General features: G+C 45.9%; 3 protein-coding genes and 1 long non-coding RNA gene across 21 annotated transcripts in view; 2 read left to right on the top strand and 2 right to left on the bottom strand.

Moving 5' to 3' along the window:
* Positions 1-15,097, top strand: part of Qrich1 (glutamine rich 1) — a 32,782-nt gene extending 17,685 nt beyond the window's left edge. For all 12 annotated transcript variants that reach the window (XM_031344999.1, XM_031345004.1, XM_031345002.1 and 9 more), the window contains 7 exons: positions 2,631-2,808; positions 3,362-3,516; positions 5,265-5,379; positions 11,603-11,711; positions 12,043-12,194; positions 12,783-12,873; positions 14,163-15,097. In XM_031344999.1, coding sequence (XP_031200859.1) covers positions 2,631-2,808; positions 3,362-3,516; positions 5,265-5,379; positions 11,603-11,711; positions 12,043-12,194; positions 12,783-12,873; positions 14,163-14,355 — 993 coding nt within the window. In that variant the 3' untranslated portion in view covers positions 14,356-15,097. The remainder of the gene's footprint in view (positions 1-2,630; positions 2,809-3,361; positions 3,517-5,264; positions 5,380-11,602; positions 11,712-12,042; positions 12,195-12,782; positions 12,874-14,162) is intronic.
* Positions 10,482-12,182, bottom strand: LOC116073254. The gene is made up of 2 exons (XR_004111744.1): positions 11,937-12,182; positions 10,482-10,683 (listed from the first exon to the last, which is right to left on the bottom strand). It is a non-coding gene; the product is annotated as an uncharacterized LOC116073254 (long non-coding RNA).
* Positions 15,098-15,345: 248 nt separating the features above from the next.
* Positions 15,346-20,229, top strand: Impdh2 (inosine monophosphate dehydrogenase 2). Of its 2 annotated transcripts, XM_031345014.1 has the most exons (15): positions 15,346-15,545; positions 15,926-15,974; positions 16,357-16,458; positions 16,545-16,619; positions 16,931-17,137; positions 17,620-17,707; positions 17,786-17,985; positions 18,067-18,157; positions 18,247-18,342; positions 18,562-18,633; positions 19,278-19,421; positions 19,509-19,653; positions 19,746-19,889; positions 19,979-20,062; positions 20,149-20,229. In XM_031345014.1, the coding sequence occupies exons 1-15, from the start codon at positions 15,448-15,450 to the stop codon at positions 20,168-20,170; spliced, it is 1,617 nt and encodes a 538-aa protein (XP_031200874.1). In that variant the 5' UTR covers positions 15,346-15,447; the 3' UTR covers positions 20,171-20,229. The 2 variants fall into 2 exon arrangements, with proteins under 2 accessions (XP_031200874.1, XP_031200875.1); XM_031345015.1 differs by lacking the exon at positions 18,562-18,633 and having other exon boundaries at positions 15,371-15,545.
* A 6-nt stretch (positions 20,230-20,235) lies between these two features.
* Positions 20,236-22,279, bottom strand: Ndufaf3 (NADH:ubiquinone oxidoreductase complex assembly factor 3). Of its 6 annotated transcripts, none has more exons than XM_031345021.1 (6): positions 21,925-22,274; positions 21,522-21,625; positions 21,222-21,417; positions 21,010-21,076; positions 20,824-20,924; positions 20,240-20,740 (listed from the first exon to the last, which is right to left on the bottom strand). In XM_031345021.1, exons 2-6 carry the CDS (start codon positions 21,596-21,598, stop codon positions 20,624-20,626), a joined length of 558 nt encoding a protein of 185 aa, XP_031200881.1. In that variant the 5' UTR covers positions 21,599-21,625; positions 21,925-22,274; the 3' UTR covers positions 20,240-20,623. The 6 variants fall into 6 exon arrangements, with proteins under 6 accessions (XP_031200877.1, XP_031200881.1, XP_031200879.1 ...); XM_031345019.1 differs by having other exon boundaries at positions 21,522-21,668; XM_031345018.1 differs by having other exon boundaries at positions 21,522-21,791; positions 21,925-22,273.
* Positions 22,280-22,873: the final 594 nt, after the last annotated feature.

The following is a 22,873-nucleotide window of genomic DNA, read 5'->3' on the forward strand; positions in this document are numbered from 1 at the left end:
AGAAATCTGCCTGCCTCTGCCTCCCAAGTGCTGGGATTAAAGGCGTGCGCCACCACTCCACCACTGCCTGGCTATGCCTAGTATTTTTATGTGGGTGCTAGATCATCTCCTTGGCCCCTCTTTTCTTTCTTTTTAAATTTTATTTTATATGTATGGGTATCTTGCCTACATGCATGTCTATAGTGTACCTGATAGTTCTAAGAGACTTAAAGAAAGGCTAGACATGGTGATGGTGGTGCATAATTTTAACTCCGGCATTCAGAAGGCAGAAGCAGGAGTCTGGAAGTCAAAGCCAGTCTGGTCTACATACCGAGTTAAGGGATAGCCAGTACTATAGAGACCCTGTGTGTGTGTGTGTGTGTGTGTGTGTGTGTGTGTGTGTGTGTGTGTGTGTGTCTGTCTGTCTGTCTGTCTGTCTGTCTCTTTCTCTCCTCTCTCACACACTCCCTCTCTATCCCCCCCCCCCCACACACACACACACACCCTACCCCAGTTGGAATTGGTGGCATGTACCTTTAATCCCAGTGCTTGAGGCAGAGGCAGGCAAATCTCTTGAGTTTGAAGCCAACCTGGTCTACAGAGTGAGTTCCAGTTCCAGGACAACCAGGGATATACAGAAAAGCCCTGTCTCAAAAAAACTAGACAAACCGTCGGGGGGAGGGGGGAGAGAAAGGACTATGTCCTTAGGAGTGAGACTATTGTTTGAACTTTAAGCTAGTATGTTGTCACATGCCTGTAGTTTCAGAACCACTTAGGAAGCTAAAGCAGGAGGATCAAGAGTTTAAGGTCAGTCTAAACCTGTGAAAAAAATATGAGGATCCTTTTTTTTTTTCCAACTATTTCTTTAAAAGGTTTGTTTGTTTGTTTTATGCATATGAGAATACCACCATTTCTCTCTTCAGATACACCATAAGAGGGCACCCAACCCCATTACAGATGGTTGTGAGCCACCATGTGGTTGTTGGGAATTGAACTCAGGATCTCTGGAAGAGCGGTCAGCACTCTTAACTGCTGAGCCATCTCTGCAGCCCAATACAAGGATCTTATAAGCTGAAAAATCATCCATGAAGATTCTGAAGTCTGCTTTGATTTTACGATGGCAACAGCATCTTCACTATTTGTCTTGTCTTTGTAAATTATTGTTCTCGGCTAAAATAATCTTTGGAGCATTGGCTCCTCCCTTCTCCCTAGACTTCCCCATGCTGTGATTATAGGCATGTATCCTTCCCACCTCATCAGGAAAACTTGGTTTGGATAAGGTTTTCCTGAAACTTGTTGTTAGTTCAGGGTGACCTTTTGCTTCTACTTCTGCAGCCTCCATCTTTCCACTTCCTGGATTGCAGATGGGAAGAGCTACCATATCCAGTCTCCTAAGGTGCTGGACACTGCCTCTAGGGTGTTGCATAAGTTGCAAACCAAGCACTTAGCTACTGCTCCAGCCTTACTGGTGTGGATTCTAGTCCCTCCTCCTAGAAGATCACTCAGATCATAGTCTGGGAGTAGAGCTTTCTCGGGTTCCAACCCAGATGTATAAACATTTTAATAAAATACCTAAGTGTTTTATTTGCATAGTGAAGATTTGAAGCAGTGTTTGAAAATAAACCTCTATTTACTTAGGGTGGGTTTTTTTGTTTTTATTCTAGACAGTTTTACTGTGTATCCCTGACTGTCTGGAACTCACAAAGATCCATCTGCCACTGCCTCTCAAGTGCTGGAGTTAAAGACTTGTGCCACCGTTGCCTGGCTTACTATAGTAGTTTTTTAAAAGATTGAGACTTGGCCTCTGCCCTTTGGAGAGGTTATAGGTCAGTTTGCAGTATTGGTGTCGTAGGTTTTTTGTTTTATGTGTGTTTTTTGGCAGGATGTGATGTGGGAGCATTTCCAGATAGGGTGTAGCTCTGGCTGTCCTGGAACTCATTTTGAACTTGAGCTCACAGAAATCTGCCTGCTTCTGCCTCCTGAGTGCTGAGACTAAAGATGGCATCAGCACTGCCCAGCTCTTTTTTCTTTTTTTTCTAAGCCCTACTTAAAGCCCTGGCTGGCCTTGGATTTGCCATAAAGCTCAGTCTCAAACTTGAGGTGACCCTGTGCCCTGCCTCAGCCTCTAAGGTACTGGTAGTACAATCAAGTATTGCCATCCTTGGTTTATATTGGTGTTTTGAAATGAGAATCAAGGGCTATCTAGATGGCTTAGTGGGTAATAGCACTTGTTCCAAGGATGGCATCCTGAATTCAGTCCATTCAGTCCCTCACAACATTGTAGTGGAACGAGAACTGGCTTTCACAAGTTGTTTTCTGACCTCCACAGGCACTCCAATGGCACGTACCCATATGCATTCATATACACACTCATAACAGTTTAAAATATAATAAACATGTTCGGTGAGAACTGGTACAGTCTGAGCTGAGGAGTGCTGCATTGGCATAGTTACATTGCTGCCTTTGCTGTCCCTACAGCCAGATAAACTCTCCAGAGCATGAAAACAGGACAGCTAGAAGAATTGATTTTGGTTGTTAGTATTGTTTTTGTTTATTCCAATTGAATAAGTGGTTAAGTTTCATTTTTCTGGTATTTTTACTAAAAGTCCTAATGAGAAATATTGACAGTTCTGATGGTTTCCCTCTCATAGGCACAAACTGTTCAGGTTGCTGAAGTTGAGCCACAGTCACAACCACAGCCTTCACCAGAGCTGTTGCTTCCGAATTCTTTGAAGCCAGAAGAAGGGCTTGAAGTATGGAAAAACTGGGCTCAGACCAAGAATGCTGAACTAGAAAAGGATGCTCAAAACAGATTGGCCCCCATTGGGAGTGAGTGTTTGGGAGGGAGAGGATGATGGGGTGTGTCAAAAATGTAAGTACAAGAAAAACAAAAGGCAGGCAGGTAGCACCCTTGGACTTAAGGACTGGAGAATATACTTGGAAGTATACTGTGTCATGATAAACAGTATGCAGTCTTCACATCATGAATGAGCAGGATTTATGAGATTGCCTAAGACCAGATCTTTAAATCTGTATGTTTTTAGCTTCAACAAAAGGCACCAAAGTAGAATGGCTTCTGGGAAGACCTGGGAGGTGCCAGTGAGTTGTATCTAAACCAGTCTTGGTTTGGGCTGATTTACTTGCTCGTAGTACAGTGTGGTTGCTGGGGTTTTCTACTTATTTCTACTTATAGAAAAGAAACCTGTTGGTGTAATAGCATATGTTAGTGCATTAATGGGGAAGTTCTGATCACAGATGTAAATAGACACTCGTAGCCTGAATCCTCGTGGGCACCATCTTCTCTGAGCCCAACAATGTGAGTAACCATTTAGGACATCACTGTTGCCAAGACTCCCATTCACCCTTAGGACTTGTGTTGCAGGGCGACAGTTGCTACGATTCCAAGAAGATCTGATCTCCTCTGCTGTGGCTGAATTGAATTATGGCCTTTGTTTAATGACACGAGAAGCTCGGAATGGAGAAGGTGAACCCTATGACCCAGATGTACTCTACTACATTTTCTTGTGTATACAGAAGGTAGGAAACAGATCTTCATATGAACATGTTTGAACTGGGTTCCCATTGAATGTTTTCACTTTGGCCTACTTTACTTAAATAACAAGAAGTGAACAAACACTGTTGGTGGCACACTTTCATCCTAGCACGTGGGGCAGAGGCAGGCTGATCTTTGACTTCCTGCCAGCCAAGGCTACATGGATCCTGCTGTTTGTTTAGGTTTGTTTTTTTTTTTTTTAAAGACAGGAATTCTCAGTCAGACGGTGGTGGCGCATGCCTTTAATCCCAGCACTTGGGAGGCAGAAGCAGGCGGATTTCTGAGTTCAAGGCCAGCCTGGTCTACAGAGTGAGTTCCAGGACAGCCAGGGCTATACAGAGAAACCCTGTCTCAAAAAACCAAAATATTTATACATTTAATGAGGGCCAGTAAAGTGGCTCAGCCCATGAAAATGCTTGCTCTCCAAGCCTCGTGACCTGAATTTGATTCTCAGGGCTGATTATGTAAAGTAATTTTTTTCTTAAATTACAAAGCATTTAATATATTTTGTTAACATATATAGTTTTTATTAAGTTATTCAAAATCTAGTACTCAAGTATAGGTTTTGCTGTACCTTACATTAGTACAGAATATTTGTTTGAAGGACTGTGACTAAAGTTGTATACAAATCCCCTTGGTTTTTTGGGACCTGTCAGATGAAGGATAACAAAAGAGGGAAATGCAGATTGAGAGTTTGGAGAAGTAGATTTCTTCAAACCTTAAGGGTCTAGAGTAGAACATCCCAGCATGATGGTCAAAGGCTAGTTTGTTGGAACTCACTCTGTCCTGCTTCTGAGAGAAGTCAGCCTCTTTTCATTCCTTTTTCCTTCTGATCCTAACCCAAAATTACCTGACTTATTTTATGTGCTGTCTCTGTTCATAGAAGGCTGCTGTAGGATTGTAATCTCCTTTTACAAAAAAAGGAAATTAAAAGACTTGCATGTGCAGGGGCTGGAGAGATGGTTCAGTAACTAAGAATACTTACTGCTCTTACAGAGAACCTGTTTGCAGTTTCCAGCATCCACATGATAGTTCACACCCATCCCTAACTTCTGTTGTAAGAGATCCAGTGCTGGCTAACATCCAAGGGTACCTCGCATACATGCAGAAACATTCACATACATAAATCTAAACAAAATTAAAGTTGGACATGATAGTCCCTGCCTTTATCCCAGAATGGGGGGGTAGAGGTGGGTGGGTGGGGTTGTGCAGAGGCTTATCTTTCAGTTCAATTTCTGCTTTTTCTACTTTGTTTCAGGCCAGCCAAGGTGACATAGTGACATCCTGTCTCAAAAAATTAAACAAATATGTAAATAATTACATGTATTACCATAGTACTCTTAACAAGAACATGCCCTTGCCTATTAATGTAAGAGACATTTTTTTTTCATGGGTATGTATGAATAGGCATGAACAACTACATGTAGTAATGGCAATGTAGATTTTGGGAACTGAGCCTTGGTCTTCTCTTAGAGCCATAGTGCTCTTAACTGCTGACCCATGTCTCTATCCACCCCCACTCCCACCCCACCCCCGTGGTTTTTGTTACAATGACTTGCTTATGTGGAGTAGTATTTACAAAAGGTCCTGAGAATGGCACAAGCTGGACAATTCTGACTTACTACTTTTTTTGGTAAGGCAGTGGTGGCGGTGGTGAAAAAAAATGTTTTGTTTTCCCAAAGGTTTTACTCATGAGACTACCTGTAACATTTGTTAATTACTTTCCTTTTAGTATCTTTTTGAAAATGGAAGAGTAGATGACATATTTTCTGATCTTTACTATGTTCGTTTCACCGAATGGTTACATGAAGTTCTGAAGGATGTACAGCCCCGGGTCACTCCACTTGGTAAGAGTTTCCCTAGTCTTTGCATTTTTTTCTTGGTTTTCTTTTTTTTTTAAAAATAATGTGAATTGGTGTTTGCCTGCATGTATATCTATCCTTTGGAGAGGTCTGATCCCCTGATACTGGAGTTAGAGAGCTGGGAGCTGCCGTATCATTGCTGGGAATTGAACTGGGTCCTCTGGAAGAAGAGCCAATGCTTTTAACCATCCAGCCGTCTCTCCAGCTCTCCACTTGGGCTTTAAGAGGATTGGTAGCTAAGTTGGGTATGGTGGCACACACCAGCAAGGAAGCAGAAATCAGAACCCCTAGGAGATCCAGGCTAGGCAAAGCTTCATAGAAAGATCTTGTCTCAAAAATAAAAACTATGGCCGGGCAGTGGCAGAGCACGGCTTTAATCCCAGCACTTGAGAGGCAGAGGCAGATGGATTTCTGAGTTCAAAACCAGCCTGGTCTACAGAGTGAGTTCTAGGATAGCCAGGGCTATACAGAGAAACCCTGTCTCGAAAAACCAAAAATAAATAAATACATACATACATACATACATACATACATACATACAACCAAAAAAGAAAAAGGAAAAAAAAAAGAACACAAATATGGATGGCATCTTTGGCTGGCTGCAGTTACAATGGGAGGGAAAGGACTGTGATTCACAGACAGCATGAGTCTTTGCTGCTTTCTCTGTAAGGAAAGGAACCCTTGCTGATTCCTATGTGGCTGTGACACTTGGGGCTTGCAGTACTGGTCATCCTTATAATTACTACCAACTTTTTGGTTTTTTTTTTTTTTGAGACAGGGTTTCTCTGTGTAACCCCGGCTGTCCTGGAACTCACTCTGTAGACCAGGCTGGCCTCAAACTCAGAAATCCGCCTGCCTCTGCCTCCCAAGTGCCACCACTGCCCGGCTACTACCAACTTTTCTACTTGTCCAAATTTATTAATTAAAATAAGAGTCATTGCCATGAATAATAGAATACACCTGTGTTTGGAAGCCTAAAGCAGGAAGATTGCTTGAGTCAAAAGGTTTAAGACCAGAGTGGGCAAAATTGTGACATCATTATCAGAGTAAAACTAAATGAAGGAAACAGTGAAGCTTAGACCATCATTACCTACTACCAGAACGTGTTGCTGAGCAGCTGAAGAGATGCTTAGTGGTTAGAGTACTTGTTACAGAGGATCCAGCTTCCTATTCTTGGTACCACATTGTAACTCGGAATCATCTGTAACTCAGGTTCCATTGGATCCAACACCTTCTGGCCTTGAAACTGAAATTACATGGCTGTCAACCATGTAGGTGCTGGAGATTGAGTCCAGGTCTACTGCTCTAAACCACCATCTCTTGGGCCCCTGTGGCCTCACTTGGTTGCTAGGAACCAAACTTAAGTGTTCTGAAAGTGCAGAGTGTATTCTAACCTCTGAGGTATCTCTCCATCCCTCCAAAATGTTTGTTTTAAGACTTTTTTTTCTCATTTATTCATCCCTCTTTTTCTCCAAAACCTTTGGCAACCATTGATAGTTTTCTAATCTCCAGAATTTTGCCTTTTCTAGAATGTCATAGATTTGGAATTGTTACTGCTGTTTTGATTGATTGATTGATTTTCAGTGTATCACTGTGTAGTGAGTCCTGGCTAGCCTGGAACTTACAGAGATCTATCCACCTTTGCCTCCAGAGTGCTAGGATTAAGGACATGTGTCCCCCTGGAACATATAGTCACCTGTTTTTGCATCCAAAGTGTGTCATCATGCCCCAATTGAAATTACCTTATTATTCTTTTGTGATTGATTTTTCAATTAGCAATGCAAATTCAAAGCTCTTGTGTCTCTTTCTACCTTACCTTATTTGTTTGAGGCAGAATGTTACACATCTCAGACTAGCCTCAAACTATGTCTCTCAGAGTGACTGAGGTTTTGATCCTATCTTCATCTTATACGTTCAGGGGTTGCAGGGGTTTGATACCATCTCTAGAGTAGTGCTGGGAATTGAACCCTTTATGCATGCCAGACAGCACTTTACCAACTACTATAGCCACCATCCTATTCCAGTGTTGTTGCCTTTTTTTTCTTCTTCTTTTTTGAATGGCATATCTTCTAATGCGTGTATGTTTTTGGTCTACATGTATGCCTTGTTTACTATGTGTATATGTGTGGTAACCATGGAGTCCATAAAAGCACATCATCCCTTGGAGCTGGAGTTACAGCTGGTTCTGAGCCACCATGTTGTTTCTGGAAATAGAACCTGAGTCCTCTGGAAAAACAGCCAGTTCTCTTAACTGCTGAGCCATCGTTCTAGCCTCTTCAAGACAAGGCTGTGCTGGTCTCAAATTTATTGCGTAACTCTTTAGCTTGTTTGTTTATTTGGTCTGTGGTTTTGTTTTTAGATAGGGTCTTACTATGTAGCCTTGACTGTTCTGGAGCTTACTGTGTAGGCCAGGCAATCCGCCTGCCTCTGCCTCCCAAGTGCTGGGATTAAAGGAGTACGCCACCACCTCCCGGCTCTACTGGACTTCTTAATCACAAGATACTTATGTAGTACACAGACATAGATGCAGGCAAAACACCCATTTATGTTAAATAAGAAAATTTTAAAAAATAATAAACTGGGAAGAAGATGGCTCAGTGAGCAAACTGCTTGGTGCACAAGCATATGGACCTGAGTTCATATTTCTAGCATCTATGTGAAAAGAGAGATGTGACCTGTAAACCCACCACTGGAAAACATACCCACCAAGTGTAGCTTACTTGGTTGAAGGTTGAAGGTTTAGAAAGAGATAGTGTTTCAAAATATAATGTAGAGAACAATTAAGAATATACTTCACTTTAACTTGCAGCCTCTATACACGCACATCCAGACAAGCATACACATTAACAAGGGACAATCATGATTACCTTTGACTTGGTGGTGACTGGTTTTTTTTTTTTAAGATTTATTTATTTATTACATGTAAGTACACTGTAGCTGTCTTCAGACACTCCAGAATATGGTATCAGATCTCATTACAGATGGTTGTGAGCCACCATATGGTTGCTGGGAATTGAACTCAGGATCTCTGGAAGAGCACTGAGCAACCACATTGGTGGCTCACAACCACCCATAATGAGATCTGATGCCCTTTTCTGGTGTATCTGAAGACAGCTACAGTATATATTTAAAATAATAAGTAAATCTTTTAAACAAATGTATGATGCTATTTTAAAAATAAATAAAATAAATGTGAATTTTAGTAACCAAACAACAGAATTTATACCAGACTTTTTGAGACTTCCTTTTTCAAAGCAATTACTCTAAATCTCTTCACCGTAGTCTCAATAGACTCCTCACACAATGGCAAAAAGCAGCCACTTTCCAAATTACTACTAAAACAGTTTCTAGGCCACATACTGAAATTCTTTTTGACTGAAACCTCTTGGGCCAGGTCTGTACTGTTCAAGTCACTCAGTAACAAGAGTCTTTCATATTCCTACTAGGATAGCTTATTAAGCCCCACTTAAAGGATTCCACTGCTTTCCAAATCCAAAGTCTCCAAATCCACATTCTTCCATACAAAAGCATGGTCAGGCCTATCACAGCAATACCTTGGTCCCTGGTACTAGCTTCTATCTTAGTTTGGGCAGAGTAATCCAAGAAGAGTAGAATATGCAGTCATTTGCCTGAAATTGCTCTTATAAGATGGCTTTTACTGAGAAGGCTGTGTTGTGCTGTTCATCCTGTGTTAAAAGGGCTTCAGATATGTCTGGGAAATGGAAAGCAATTCCCATTACTTCTGTGCTAGGATATGTACATTGTACAACAGACCAGCATAAGGCCAAAGACAGACATAATTGGACAGTATAAATTCAATACTCCAGAACCAGGTAAGATTTTAAGTTCCACATTGGCCTGAGCTACATGCTGAGTCGCAGGCCAGCTTAAGCATCAAGGAGAGACTCTGCTTGATTGATTAATCAATCAAAGAAACAAGAAGTGATCTAGAAATGTCTTTAAGAAATAAATATGAGGGACTGGAGAGATGGTTCAGCGGTTAAGTGCACTGACTGCTCTTCCAGAGGTCCTGAGTTCAATTCCCAGCAACCACATGGTGGCTCACAACCATCTGTAATGTGATCTGACGCCCTCTTCTGGTGTATCTGAAGACAGCTACAGTATACTTACATGTAGTAAATAAATCTTTTTTAAAAAGAAAAGAAATGTGCTTTAAAATAGTAATAGGATGGGTTTCTTTGTTCTTTTGTTTGTTTTTGGTTTTGATTTTTCAAGACAGGGTTTTTCTGTGTAACCCTGGAACTCACTCTGTAGACCAGGCTGGCCTCGAACACAGAAATCTGCCTGCCTCTGCCTCCCAAGTGCTGGGGTTAAAGGCGTGTGCCACCTGTGTCTGGCTTTGTTTTTCATTATAGAAGTGTTACCTTCACTTCCTGACTATAATTTTAAAAGTCTTTGGAGACTTAAGCTGTGTCAGCTCATCTGGTAAACATGTCCCCAGTACAAGTACTTGCACACCTTTAAAGGACTTGAGCACATGAAAGTGCTGTAGTTGCTTCAAATGGTGTGCTTCTAGTTTTTCAGGTTCAGACTGTTGCCCCTTTGAACCCTGAAGCTCTTAAGTTTACTTGGGTATTAGGAATAAGTGCTATTTTGGAGGAAACCAGTAGTTTAAGTATCAGTCTTCTCTTTTGTTCATAAAATTGCCTTGCTAACCAGAGATAGTCAATGTAAAGGTGTATATGTTCCAAATCTCTGTGCCGTAGCACCCTGAAAATACAAGAGCTGGAGAGATAATTCAAGGGTGATTATAAGCACTTGTTGCTCTTGCAGAGAACCCAGATCAACTCCCAGCCACTACCACGTACGTAGTACATAGTTCACAACCATCTGTAACTCTACTTCCAGGGGATCAGAAACCATCTCCTGACCTTAACAGGCACCAGGCATTCACTTAATGCACACACATGCACAGGGGTGAAGTACTCATCTGCATAAAATAAAATCTTAAAGAGCATAGAAGCAGTTTGGGTTGTGGCTTTAAGTAGTTTACTTTCCATAAGCACAGTCCTTTTTTGCTAATCATCCTTGAGTGGGGCGAGTAGGAAGAAGGTAGTTTTTGTTTGTTTGTCTTAAGATTTTTTTTATTTATTTTTTATGTGTATGAGTACACTGTAGCTGTGCAGATGGCCATGAGCTGGGAATTAAAATCAGGACCCTCTGCTCCGGCCCCACTGTCTTCAGACGCACCAGAAGAGGGCATCAGATCTCATCACGGATGGTTGTGAGCCACCATGTATGTGGTTGCTGGGGTCCGAACTCAGGATCCTTTGGAAGAGCAGTCAGTGCTCTTAGCCACTGAGCCATCTAGCCAGCCCAGGTCTTCACCTCCCACCTCCCACCCCCCAACCCCCGCAGGTAGGGTTTTTCTATGTAGCCCTGGCTGTCTGGCTGTCTTGAAACTCACTCTGTAGACCAGGCTGCCCTTGAACTCAGAAAAACGCCTGCCTCTGCCTCCCAAGTGCTGGGATTAAAGGTGCGCACCACCACCACCCAGCTAGGAGTAAAAATTTTAAGTAGCAACAGTTTTCTATCACCTTGAACCTCAACTAGGAACAACTTGTCATTATCAAGACCTACCACAGAGATTTAATTGCAAACCAGAGATCTGTGTTTTTGTTGTTTTGTTTTGTTTCATTTATTTTATGTATGTTACTGCTCCATCTGCATGTATACTTCATGTCAGAAGAGGGCATCAGAGCCCAGTGTTGATGGTTATAAGCCACTATGTGGTTACCGGGACTTGAACTCAAGATCTCTGAAAGAGTACAGTGCTATTGCACTATCCATTCTCCATTTCCAGATTGCTCTAACCACTGATTGATTTCTTCAACCATTTTTCCTTTTTTTTTTTAATTCCTTTTTATTTTTTATGGGCATTGATGTTTTGCTTGCATGTATGTTTTTGTTGAGGGTGTCTGATTTCCTGGAACTGGAGGTACAGACAGGTGTGAGCTGCTATGTGAATGCTGGGAATTGAACCAGGGTACTCTGGAAGAGGAGCCAGTGCTTTGAGCCATCTCTCTAACCCCAGATCTGCGTTTTAACTAGCTCTATATTATTTAACTACACCCTAGTGATATTTGCCCTGATTAAGACTGTCCCTGTGTAGCTCTTGCCCCTTCTGGTCCTAGTGTTTGTGGACCTCTGTCATCCAGTTGTTACAGTTGTATTCTGTTCCACTTAGGCTATGTTCTGCCCAGCCACGTGACTGAAGAGATGTTGTGGGAATGCAAGCAGCTTGGGGCACATTCCCCTTCCACACTGCTGACCACCCTCATGTTCTTTAACACCAAGTAAGTACTGTAGGAGCTACTACTGACAGCTACCCAGTGACGACTGGGAAAGCCAAGGGGGGCTTTTGTATTCCTCTGATACATTTAAGAAATTTTGAGCTAGTTTGAGTTCCAGTTGGCTGCCTTTGTGTATAGTGACTGATAAGGGACAAACAGCCCTGCCAGACCCTTCTATCTATACTGATATGCTTCTTTCTCTGGACAGTATGCTTGGACACGGCCTACCTAGGTCCTGGGAGTGGGGAATGGCTCATCTGGGTCACTGATGGGTGGAAGGTAAATTATCATATGCTCCTGCATCCCTCTTGCTTCGATTGTTCTTGTGGTCCAGGTACTTCCTCTTGAAGACAGTAGATCAACACATGAAGCTGGCTTTCTCCAAGGTCCTCCGACAGACAAAGAAGAGCCCCTCGAATCCTAAGGATAAAAGCACGAGTATCCGCTACCTGAAGGCCCTCGGAATACATCAGACTGGCCAGAAAGGTAGGGACTAGAAATAGGAATAACAGCCAGAGGTGCTTATCCTGCGCTGACTCTTTCCTATGGGAATGTGTGTGCAGTGGAGGTTGTCTGGGCAGAAAGTATCCACTTCCTTTTTCTTGTTCAAAAGCTCTAAACAGCCGGGCAGTGGTGGTGCACGCCTTTAATCCCAGCACTTGGGAGGCAGAGGCAGGCGGATTTCTGAGTTCGAGGCCAGCCTGGTCTTCAGAGCTACACAGAGAAACCCTGTCTCAAAAGCCAAAAAATAAATAAAAAAGCTCTAAACAGTTTGCATAGAATCAAGTGTGCCCTGGAGAACATAGCTTTTTTTCCTCCAGCACTGTCTACTCCTCATCCCTTTCTTCTTTAACCCAGGATTTTTCTGTTGGGTGGCTGAATGCCTAAAGTTCATATGTAAGTTTGTGTTACTGTGCCAGGTCTGTCCTGTGTCTGTTTGGTGACACCAACATGCATGCTTGTCCTAGCACAGGTGCCACCTTACAAGTGATCAGAGCATAACTTGAATCAGTTTTCTCTTTCTTTCAGTTGGATCTGGGAATTGAACTAATTTTTTGTTTGTTTTTTAAATAGTTACAGATGACATGTATGCAGAACAAACAGAAAATCCAGAGAACCCATTAAGATGTCCCATCAAGCTCTACGATTTCTACCTCTTTAAATGGTGAGCAGGCTTTGTACAGAGAGAGAGAGAGAGAGAGAGAGAGAGAGAGTGTATGTGTGTGTGTGTGTGTCTGTCTGTCTGTCCATCTGTCCTGCAATTCATTCTGTAAAGCAGTCTGGCCTCATACAAAAGATCTGTCTGCCTTCGACAATACTTAGATTAAAAGTGTGCATCACTACATCAGTCTCTGACATGACTTTTCATAGAGGAGGTATAAAGGTACAAAGGCAACCAGGCTATGGTGGTGCACGCCTTTAATCCCAGCACTTGGGAGGCAGAGGCAGGCGGATTTCTGAGTTCAAGGCCAGCCTGGTCTACAGAGTGAGTTCCAGGACAGCCAGAGCTATACAGAGAAACCCTGGCTCGGAAAACAAAAAACAAAACAAAAAAAACCAAACCAAAACAAAAAAAGCACAAAAAAAAGGCACCAAAGCCTTATCCCATAGTGGACATGGTCACTGGCTCCAAGTTTGTTACTGGCACATCAGCAGAGGGGTGTGTCGGGCTGTTCCTTTAGGTTTCTGATTGTGTTCTTATCACAGCAGGTTGGTATATCCTCTTCATATCAATGTTAGAAGAGCTTTTTGGTTATAGGTCTTTTTACTTCATTAGCAGAAAACCTTCGGTGATTCCTCATTTTTCTATAAATGATCAATCCTCTAATGCACTTGAATTGCTAGTTCATGTGTGCTATTTTAAAAGCCCATAACCATACTTTGTATCCAAGGGCATTAAGTTTTCTCTTTTCTGGACATTATTAGCAGCTCCAATAAAGCATATTTAGATTGCCTACCTTTGTCCTCAGCTATTTCCTCTATAGCTCTTACCTAGTATCAGTTCTTACATATTTGTATAACATGTCAGGAACCCTGCTCACTTACTTAACATAATATAGAGCTTACCTAATACAGAGCTGACCCATGTTAAGTTTTGAGTGGATGAGTGAATGGCTGTAAGATGATGCTGGAGCCTGCTGAGTACTGAAGAGATACAACACTGTAGGCTGGAGGCAAAATGAGCCCAAGTAAAGTGGTTATTGGCTTTTGCTGCTGAGTTAAAAACAATATGATTAAACAGCTGGAGTTAGGTCTGCTAGATGCTGAAGTCTGCTGCAAATGGGATATTAGATAGATTTAATCCCAGCACTTGGGAGGCAGAGGCAAGCGGATTTCTGAGTTCAAGGACAGCCTGGTTTACAGAGTGAGTTCCTGGACAGCCAGGAACCCTGTCTCGAAAAACAAACAAACAAACAAAAAATTATTGTGTTACTTAATGAAATTATTCTTCAGCCCTCAGAGTGTGAAAGGCCGAAATGACACCTTTTACCTGACACCTGAGCCAGTTGTAGCTCCCAACAGCCCAATCTGGTACTCAGTCCAGCCTATCAGCAGAGAACAGATGGGACAGATGCTGACCCGGATCCTGGTTATACGAGAAATACAAGAAGCCATTGCCGTGGCCAACGCAACCACCATGCACTAAGGTGCCTCAGCTACAGGGAAAAAAATCCAGGAAAAACCAGACTTTTACACTAAAGGAGAGGCCTCCAATTTTTTTTTTTTTTATTTGTAGTTATGCTTTTCAGGCTACTTCTGTTCAAATGTAAAAGACAACGTTGCCCTCTTTGCATCTTCATAAGATGGGCAGCACCCCTGGTTCACAGTCATCTGGGCTTTCTGAGAGCCTGGTGCCCTAGGAAGTGGTTGGCTTTTTCCTTTCTCTCTCTCTTTTGTCTGGGGCATGGGGAAAGGGACTTGGACTGTGTGGAGAAATATAGGCCCTTCCATTCCTCGAGGAAGACGGAACTGCTGATGAATCAACCCTCCTGGAGATCCCCAGCCTTTCACTTTGGACTGGCAAACTTTACTGACCACTCGGAGCCACGATTTTTTTTTTTTTTTAAATGTTCAGACATAAACTTTTAGCATCTTGATGAAAGAAAAATGAGGGGAATTTCAATTATGATTTTTATTAAAGACAATTTCTATTACACCCTTCTTTATGACAAGTGACATAGATGTTAAAGTAAAAACTTTACCATGCTTTTTTTTTTTTTTTTTTTTTTTTTTTTTTGGCCTAACATTGAGGCCTTAAAACTGAGGCTCCTGTGCCTGATGGAATTCTTGTAACATACACTTGTGTATCATATAAAGATACCACTCTTTCTCTTATGTATTCTTATTCTAGTTGTTTATTAAGAATGACAAGCACGTCTTTTCAACAAGCTACTGGAGAACGTGTCTTTATTTGGGGGAGGAGCTCTGCGGGGGAAAGGGAAACAAAACTTACTTGAATGAGTCGTGATCCTGCGGGGCGGGGGAGGGTCGCAGGGAGGTGTGGGACGGGAGACAGCCCTCTGGCCTTGGTTCTGAGAACAAGATAAGCACGCGGTTACCCATCTACGCTAGCTCCGCCTCCATGGGGTGTGGCATTCAATACGCACTCCCTGCGCGCTGGCGTCAGACGCACGTGACGTGCGACGGAATAGTCTAGTTTATATTGGCGCGGTCCAGACCGCTGAGGCCTCTGCGGCGCGGTCCTCGGAGGCGCGCGTGTCCGTGTTCCTCGTTGGTCATGGCGGACTACCTGATTAGTGGAGGCACTTCTTACGTGCCAGACGACGGGCTCACCGCACAGCAGCTCTTCAACTGCGGGGACGGCCTCACCTACAAGTGCGGGTCTAGGGCACCCATCTGGGCGAGGCGAGGGGGCCGCACGCTGGCGAGAAGGCCGGAGGAGGGAGGGCTTCATTGAAAGTCCTGGGAGCGGATGGGGAACAGGTTCCGGGAATTACCTATCAGCGGACAATAACTGCGACCTGTGTGAAACAGGGGCAGGGTTTTAGAGGGTGCTTTCAGTAGTATTTAAGACTCAGTTCTCTGGATATGTGTGCAGTAGCACTGACACCTCGGTGGCACCCACCCAGTGACATCTTGCCTGTGTCACACGTGCTCGGTGTAACTCCCTGCTCAAGAGTTTTATGGGATGATATGTGGAGTTGAAGTTTCTTGGTGTCACAAGCCTGAGAGTCCTGCCTATTTCCCTCCTACAGTGATTTTCTTATTCTTCCTGGCTATATCGACTTCACTGCGGATCAGGTGGTGAGTATAATAAGGTACTGGGTTTTTCTATTTTGATTTTGAGACAGCCTACCTATATAACCTTGGCTGCTCCAGAACGGGTTATGTTGACCAGGCTGATCCCTAATTATTAGTGTCAAACCTCTGTCTTGTTTCTGAGTATTGTCTTGTTACTGGTATTACAGTAGGCATGTGCCACCGTGCCCACTCTAAGAGCTGAGTTGGTAAACATCTAGGAGGGGGAAGATGTTAATGGGAGCCACTGCCCCAGACTGGGCTTTGGGCCGTGCGGTAGAGTCAGTGGAATGGTCTTCTTAGTGAACATGGCAGATCACCCAGGGCTCCTGTGATGGACCCTGAGGAATAAGCTGTATTTTCCTTTGCTGGTCCTTTATCTCCTTAGGACTTGACCTCTGCTCTGACTAAGAAGATTACCCTGAAGACCCCATTGGTTTCCTCACCTATGGACACTGTCACAGAGGCTGGCATGGCCATCGCAATGGCGGTGAGGCTTGACGGCTAGGGGTGCCATCTTACAGCCAAAGATTGTGCCCCTTATTTTTATCACTTACTTGTGTGTTCATCTTGTAGCTTACTGGAGGTATTGGTTTCATCCACCACAACTGCACACCTGAATTCCAGGCCAATGAAGTTCGGAAAGTGAAGGTTAGAAGGGGGGCGTCATGGGCAAGAGTTCCTGGGAATTACAGGAGTGGGGTGGGAGTGGAAGATTTGTTTTGCTAAGCGACCTTCCTTCCTGCTGTGAGGTCCAGCTACTGTGAAGGAAGACCCAATACCCCATTTCTTAAGCTAGGGCACAGTGCTTCCAGACCACCTCTGTCCTTGTTTGAGGGTTCGATTTGGTTCTGTGGCTCTGCCATACAGGACAGTGCGTTAGGCATGGACGTTGTTCTTAGGCCAGGAGCCTGATGATGGTGATTTCAAAGATGCAGTGACCTTCTCACCATACCTTCCAGAAATACGAACAGGGATTCATCACTGACCCTGTGGTCCTTAGCCCCAAGGATCGTGTACGTGACGTTTTTGAGGCCAAAGCCAGGCATGGCTTCTGTGGTATCCCCATCACAGATACAGGACGGATGGGAAGTCGATTGGTGGGCATCATCTCCTCAAGGGACATTGATTTCCTCAAGGAGGAAGAGCATGACCGTTTCTTGGAAGAGGTAGGTGCCACTGGCTAAGGAGAAAGCAAGGGCTAAGAACCCAGCTGGAGAAAGCATGCAGTGTCTTTTAACCTATATGATGCTGATGGCCTCATTTTCTGTCCAAGAAAAATGCCCAGCTATGTTTCTTACTACTTCATGTAATTTCTGCATCCCTTCTCCCTGCCGTGACTCTGATGCCTAAATGTCTGCTAGCGTTTGTGCTTCCTTCTCTACCTGTGCTCTTGTGTGGTCCTTCTCTAGAGAGGCTGCTCCCTATACTGTGTTCGCCATAACAACTACTGAGTGCCTGTCAGGGGGGATGATTCGGGTCTATGTATGTGATCATGGTGGTCTTTTGATAGTGTGGTATGACCTGTGGGCAGGTGAGGGTCCTGGTCTCTATGTATGTGATCATGGTGGTCTTTTGATAGTGTGGTATGACCTGTGGGCATGCGAGGGTCCTGGTCTGACTGGTCTTTGCCTCATGACTCCTATCCTAGATCATGACCAAGAGGGAAGATTTGGTGGTAGCCCCTGCTGGTGTCACTCTGAAAAATGCAAATGAAATTCTGCAGCGCAGTAAAAAGGGTGAGTCCTAACCTAAAAGGTGAAAGGGGCTCAGAAATTATATTCAGAACCCTGACTTGTCTCTTGCTCTGTCTTCAGGAAAGTTGCCCATTGTGAATGAAAATGATGAGTTGGTAGCCATCATTGCCCGCACAGACTTGAAGAAGAATCGTGATTACCCACTGGCTTCCAAAGATGCCAAAAAGCAACTACTGTGTGGGGCAGCTATTGGTACCCATGAGGATGACAAGTACAGGCTGGACTTACTGGCCCTTGCTGGTGTGGATGTTGTGGTGTTGGTAAGCTCCATTATAAGTAAGGTGGGACTCACAGGTCACTTGCCATATCATGGTATAGCTAGAACTTCTTTCCTGTTCTAGGACTCTTCCCAGGGAAACTCCATCTTCCAAATCAATATGATCAAATACATCAAGGAGAAGTACCCCAGTCTCCAGGTCATTGGAGGCAATGGTAAGAGAGGACAGTACTAAGCAGGTGTTGAGATGCACACACTCTACAACCTGGACTCTCCCTCATTAGCCTTTCTGTTTTCACTGTAGTAGTCACTGCTGCACAAGCCAAGAACCTCATAGATGCAGGTGTGGATGCTTTGCGAGTCGGCATGGGAAGTGGTTCTATCTGCATCACCCAGGAAGGTAAAACTGCGCTTTGATTTGGCCACTAGCTCTTAGGGGAACTACACTGGACTCCTCCAACATGGGCAACTCTAGGGCCAAACAGGCCTTTTGGATGGGTGACATGGATGGAAGCAAGACAAGTTCTTGTCATCCCTCACCTGCCACTCCCTGCCTAGCCTGGCCTCCTTGCTCCTGCTCTGTGCCCTCTCTAAACTCTGGTCTGTTTGTTTTATTTAGCGGCTCCCAAGATCCCACCAGACATAAAGTCCCACAGCCCCAAATGCCCTTCTACTGTCTCGGGCTGCTATAGTAAGTGCGGCCTGGCCCACTGGCCCGGCCCAGCTGCCCACCACCCGGCTGCTTGGTTGACTGTAGCTGTAGCTCCCAGGGTTTGTGGTGCTGTTGGGTGGGCAGGGCAAACAGATGTACAGACCATGGTTTGGGGGCTGCTTGAGATGACAGCTCCTTCCTGGGGTGCTCATAGAGCAGGACCTCCTTCCTAAGGCAGGCCCTGCTCTGTCCACATACTCTGCAGTAGGCATGGCTCAACGACCAGTTCTTGAATTTGTTCTCTTCTATATTACTTCTCTGATCTTGCCTGAGCTGTCCACTATGCAGGAAAGGCAAGGCCTGACTTGGCATCTCTAGATACTAACTGCACGGTGACTCTTGCCCCATCTGATACCAGCTGGGCGGGGCTTCCCGGCTGCTACAAACTGCATGTGCCTGAGGCTGCCCTGGGCCCTGCACATATGCACGAGCACATGCAGAAGCGAAGCCAGCACAGGGTGTACTATTTAAGGCAGATAGTTAGAAGCCATCCCAAATACATCTCTTCATCAGCTATGGACTTTGTATAAGTGTCTTTCAGAGCTACTGGGTCCTGCGAGTGGCCCCTTGCATCCCCTTATCCCAGTATTACAAACCCATCTGTCCCTCCCATCTCTCAACAGTGTTGGCCTGTGGACGGCCCCAAGCCACAGCAGTGTACAAGGTCTCTGAGTATGCACGTCGCTTTGGTGTTCCTGTTATTGCTGATGGAGGAATCCAAAATGTGGGTCATATTGCCAAAGCTTTGGCTCTTGGGGCTTCTACAGGTGAGGCCTAGTGACCTTAGGGCCTGGCTGGGGTCCCCTTTCCTGAACTTCTCAGATTATGCCTCTAGTTCACTTGTCTGTCCACAGTCATGATGGGCTCCCTCTTGGCTGCCACCACTGAGGCCCCTGGTGAGTACTTCTTCTCAGATGGGATCCGGCTAAAGAAGTATCGAGGTATGGGTTCTCTTGATGCCATGGACAAGCATCTCAGCAGCCAGAACCGATATTTCAGGTGAGATAGGCAAACAGGTCAACCCACCAAATCCTGCATATTTGGCCTCATCCTTTTGGCAACTTTGTTAATATCTCTGCCTCTTCCAACAGTGAAGCTGACAAAATCAAAGTAGCCCAAGGAGTTTCAGGGGCAGTGCAGGACAAAGGGTCTATCCACAAGTTCGTTCCTTACTTGATTGCTGGCATCCAGCATTCCTGTCAGGACATAGGTGCCAAGAGTTTAACCCAAGTCAGGTGAGCTTGGGTAGCTGGGACTTTTAATAGGAGTGGTGCACGACTGCACTGTCTGCCTGCATCCGCATCTAATGTTTGCTTCTCTTCAGAGCCATGATGTACTCAGGAGAACTTAAGTTTGAGAAGAGAACATCCTCTGCTCAGGTGGAGGGTGGCGTCCACAGCCTCCATTCGTAAGTAGCCCTGTGTTTGGGGTGGAAGCTTCTGCCAGCCTCAGACATCCTCCTCCCTCTAAACTCAAGATGGTTTCTCCCTACAGATATGAGAAACGGCTTTTCTGAAAACAGATCCAGTATATGCCTTGAATTTTTCAATAAAAGTTTGGGGAAAAAAGTGACAACTGATCTTTGAGTTCAATGGGCACGTGGAATTTTTTATGGTCACCATCACACATGTTCACAGGGTATAATCTCATTTGTGACAGAGCCTTGGGCCATGCCATGTGTCCTTCATGAACCTGTAGTTCTACTTCTGAAGAAGTCAGGAAGGCTACTGGGGTCTCCTCAAATCTGCATATGAGCACTGCATCCTAGCCTTTGGGGGCCAGGGAATCCTACATTGTCTTGGTGAAAACAACCCTTAATTCTCACCCCCAAACCCAGCAACACAGCTAACCCATAAGAGGAGTATAGATTATTATCCTGTGTTAGCATGACAGGTGTTAGTATGCCAAAAGGCAGAGCAGGGTAAGCACTGGGAGACCATGACTGCCCTCCTTGACAGTTCCTGAGGTCTCATTCTGAGCCTTCACCCAAAGAAGCAAGTGCAGTCTCTCCAGGAGGGGGAATGAGGGCAGCTCCGGTCACTCGACCTTCATGGCACAGGAAGTTGAAAGTGGCACAGGCATTGGGCTACAATGAGAACAGCATGAGAATTAATATGCCTGGGTTAAGTAGGCCTGAAATAAGTAGAATTGTCACATCCAAAGACCTACCGTGTCCTGTACCTCCACAGCAATTCCCCGCTGCCTCATGCCCTGCAGTACTTGAGAGTGCAGCCGCTCAGTCTTGTTTCCGGTGCCCACCACAACGATCTCTAAGGAAGGTGGAGACAACCAAACATTGAGGGTCTGATAGAGAAGATGGTCACTTAGGACCCAGTGCTAGCCACTGCCCCATACCTATCCTAGGTTCCAGCATCCAGAAAAGGGAGAAGCTCTCTTCAGTGATATCCTGATGAGATCCCACCTGTACGGTAGCAGAGGCCATTCAACATGTCAGATCTATACAGCCTTTACTCACAACGACACTGATAGGCAAATAAAGCTAAATTTGCTAGAAGGGAGTGGCTCTTGGCGCTATGTTTAAAATTTCAGTGTAGGGGAAAGCTCACGTTCCATTGGACCACCGTCTGTGGGAGCAGCACGCAAGGGCCAAACACGCGGCTTCCGCTGATAGTGAAACCTCTGCTGTTGTAGCTGTCGATGTACATGGCCTGAGGGAACTCGTTTTGCAGTAGAGAGATGCGCGTCCGCTGGTATAACTCATCGTCCGCCGGAGAAAGCCGGTGTCCCCGACACGGGTTCCTCCTGCGGGAGGGCTCAAGTCAGGAGCTCACGGCCAGGCCGTTACTACCATGCGGGACTGAAAGGCCCGAGGCCATGTGGTCAGAGGCTGGACAGGGGATGCTCACCAGAGCCGATCGACGTGCCGACAGAACGCCGCGGGTCGCGTTCGGTAAAGGCAGCGAAGTCCTAGAGCAGTGGCCATGGCTGCAACGCCGCTCAGTGACCCGGTCTTTGGGGCAGAGTCGTCTGTCTCCAAGCGGCCACAGCGCCCCCTGCGTCCCGGAGGGCACCGCGCACCGTGGCCGGCGCAGTGGGCCAAGACAGAACCTCTGTCTCCCCGCGCGGGTGTGTCAGCACCTGTCGCCCACCCCGCCCCAGGCCTCCAGCAACAGTCCCTAAGGAGGAGGGGGGTAAACACCTGCTAGTACGGGTGCCCTCGGGGTATTGTTGAGGCCACCGCCACGGCCTGTTCCCGGGATTCTCGGCCATTATTCGGGCTCCCAGGGACGGGGCGGGGTAGCTGCGCACCTGGTCCTGTTAGGCACACCTGGCCAGGGTGTGGTGCCAGCCTCCAGGCCCTTAATCCCAGGCTTTGGAGAGTCGGGCACCGAGGGCGGGGCGGATGGCTAAGGTTTCCCTAGCTGGTCTCCAAATCGCAGCTTTCCCCAACCGTCACCCGCGCGACCGTTGGCGACGGCGCAGCGCTCCATGAGAGGCGTGGCCGAGCCTCGATTGGCTTCCCGGCAGCGCGAGGGGGTGTGGCCAGATGGTTTCTCTTTAAAATGGCTCCAAGTCTGGGGACAGCTAGAGCCAGCGGAAGGGCACGCCGTGGACGTGCTGGAGTAGCTGTTCGGGTGGGACTGACTGGGCCAAACCGGAGCAGACGTGAAGTAGACAGCGCCCGGAACACCACCCCGCCCTCGCGCGCTCTGCGTGCGCGTACCGAGAGTCTCCCTCCCCATGTCTTGAGCTGAGTCTAGGGCCTGCTGGTGTATGAGTCCTTGGCGTCCCGCGGCATGGGCATTTCTGCGCACCGGTTCTGTCCTGGCCTCAGAGGAACTTTGTCGCGTTCTCTATCCGCTGGACTGGACGGGTGGGGTACTTGACAACTGGGGCTTGGCTGTGGGGTGTTCTTTGCAAGGCCGGTTGCAATGGGTTTGCGGGGAGGCTGTCCTGCCGCTGCTGTGTGGGACAGTTTGGCCCCTGGCACTTCGTGAGCTGGCAGCGTCACCGGACAAAAGCTCCTAAGCTTTGGGGTGTCCCAGAAGTGGACACATGGGTTTATTCCCTCTCGGGTCCCACGGGATCGCTTCCCTCTGGACGGATTCCGAAGCCTGCCCGGTACAAGTGGCTCCCTCCTGCTTCGAACTCCCAGGGCTAATCCTGCCCTTCTGATCTAATCCGGATCAGGACCTCGTCCCGGGGGATGCCCCCACCTTCTATTGTTCTGGGGCCCAGGTGAGCGTCTCATTCTCAC

This window comes from Mastomys coucha, unplaced genomic scaffold (genome assembly GCF_008632895.1).
Source record: "Mastomys coucha isolate ucsf_1 unplaced genomic scaffold, UCSF_Mcou_1 pScaffold23, whole genome shotgun sequence".
Taxonomy (NCBI): domain Eukaryota; kingdom Metazoa; phylum Chordata; class Mammalia; order Rodentia; family Muridae; genus Mastomys; species Mastomys coucha.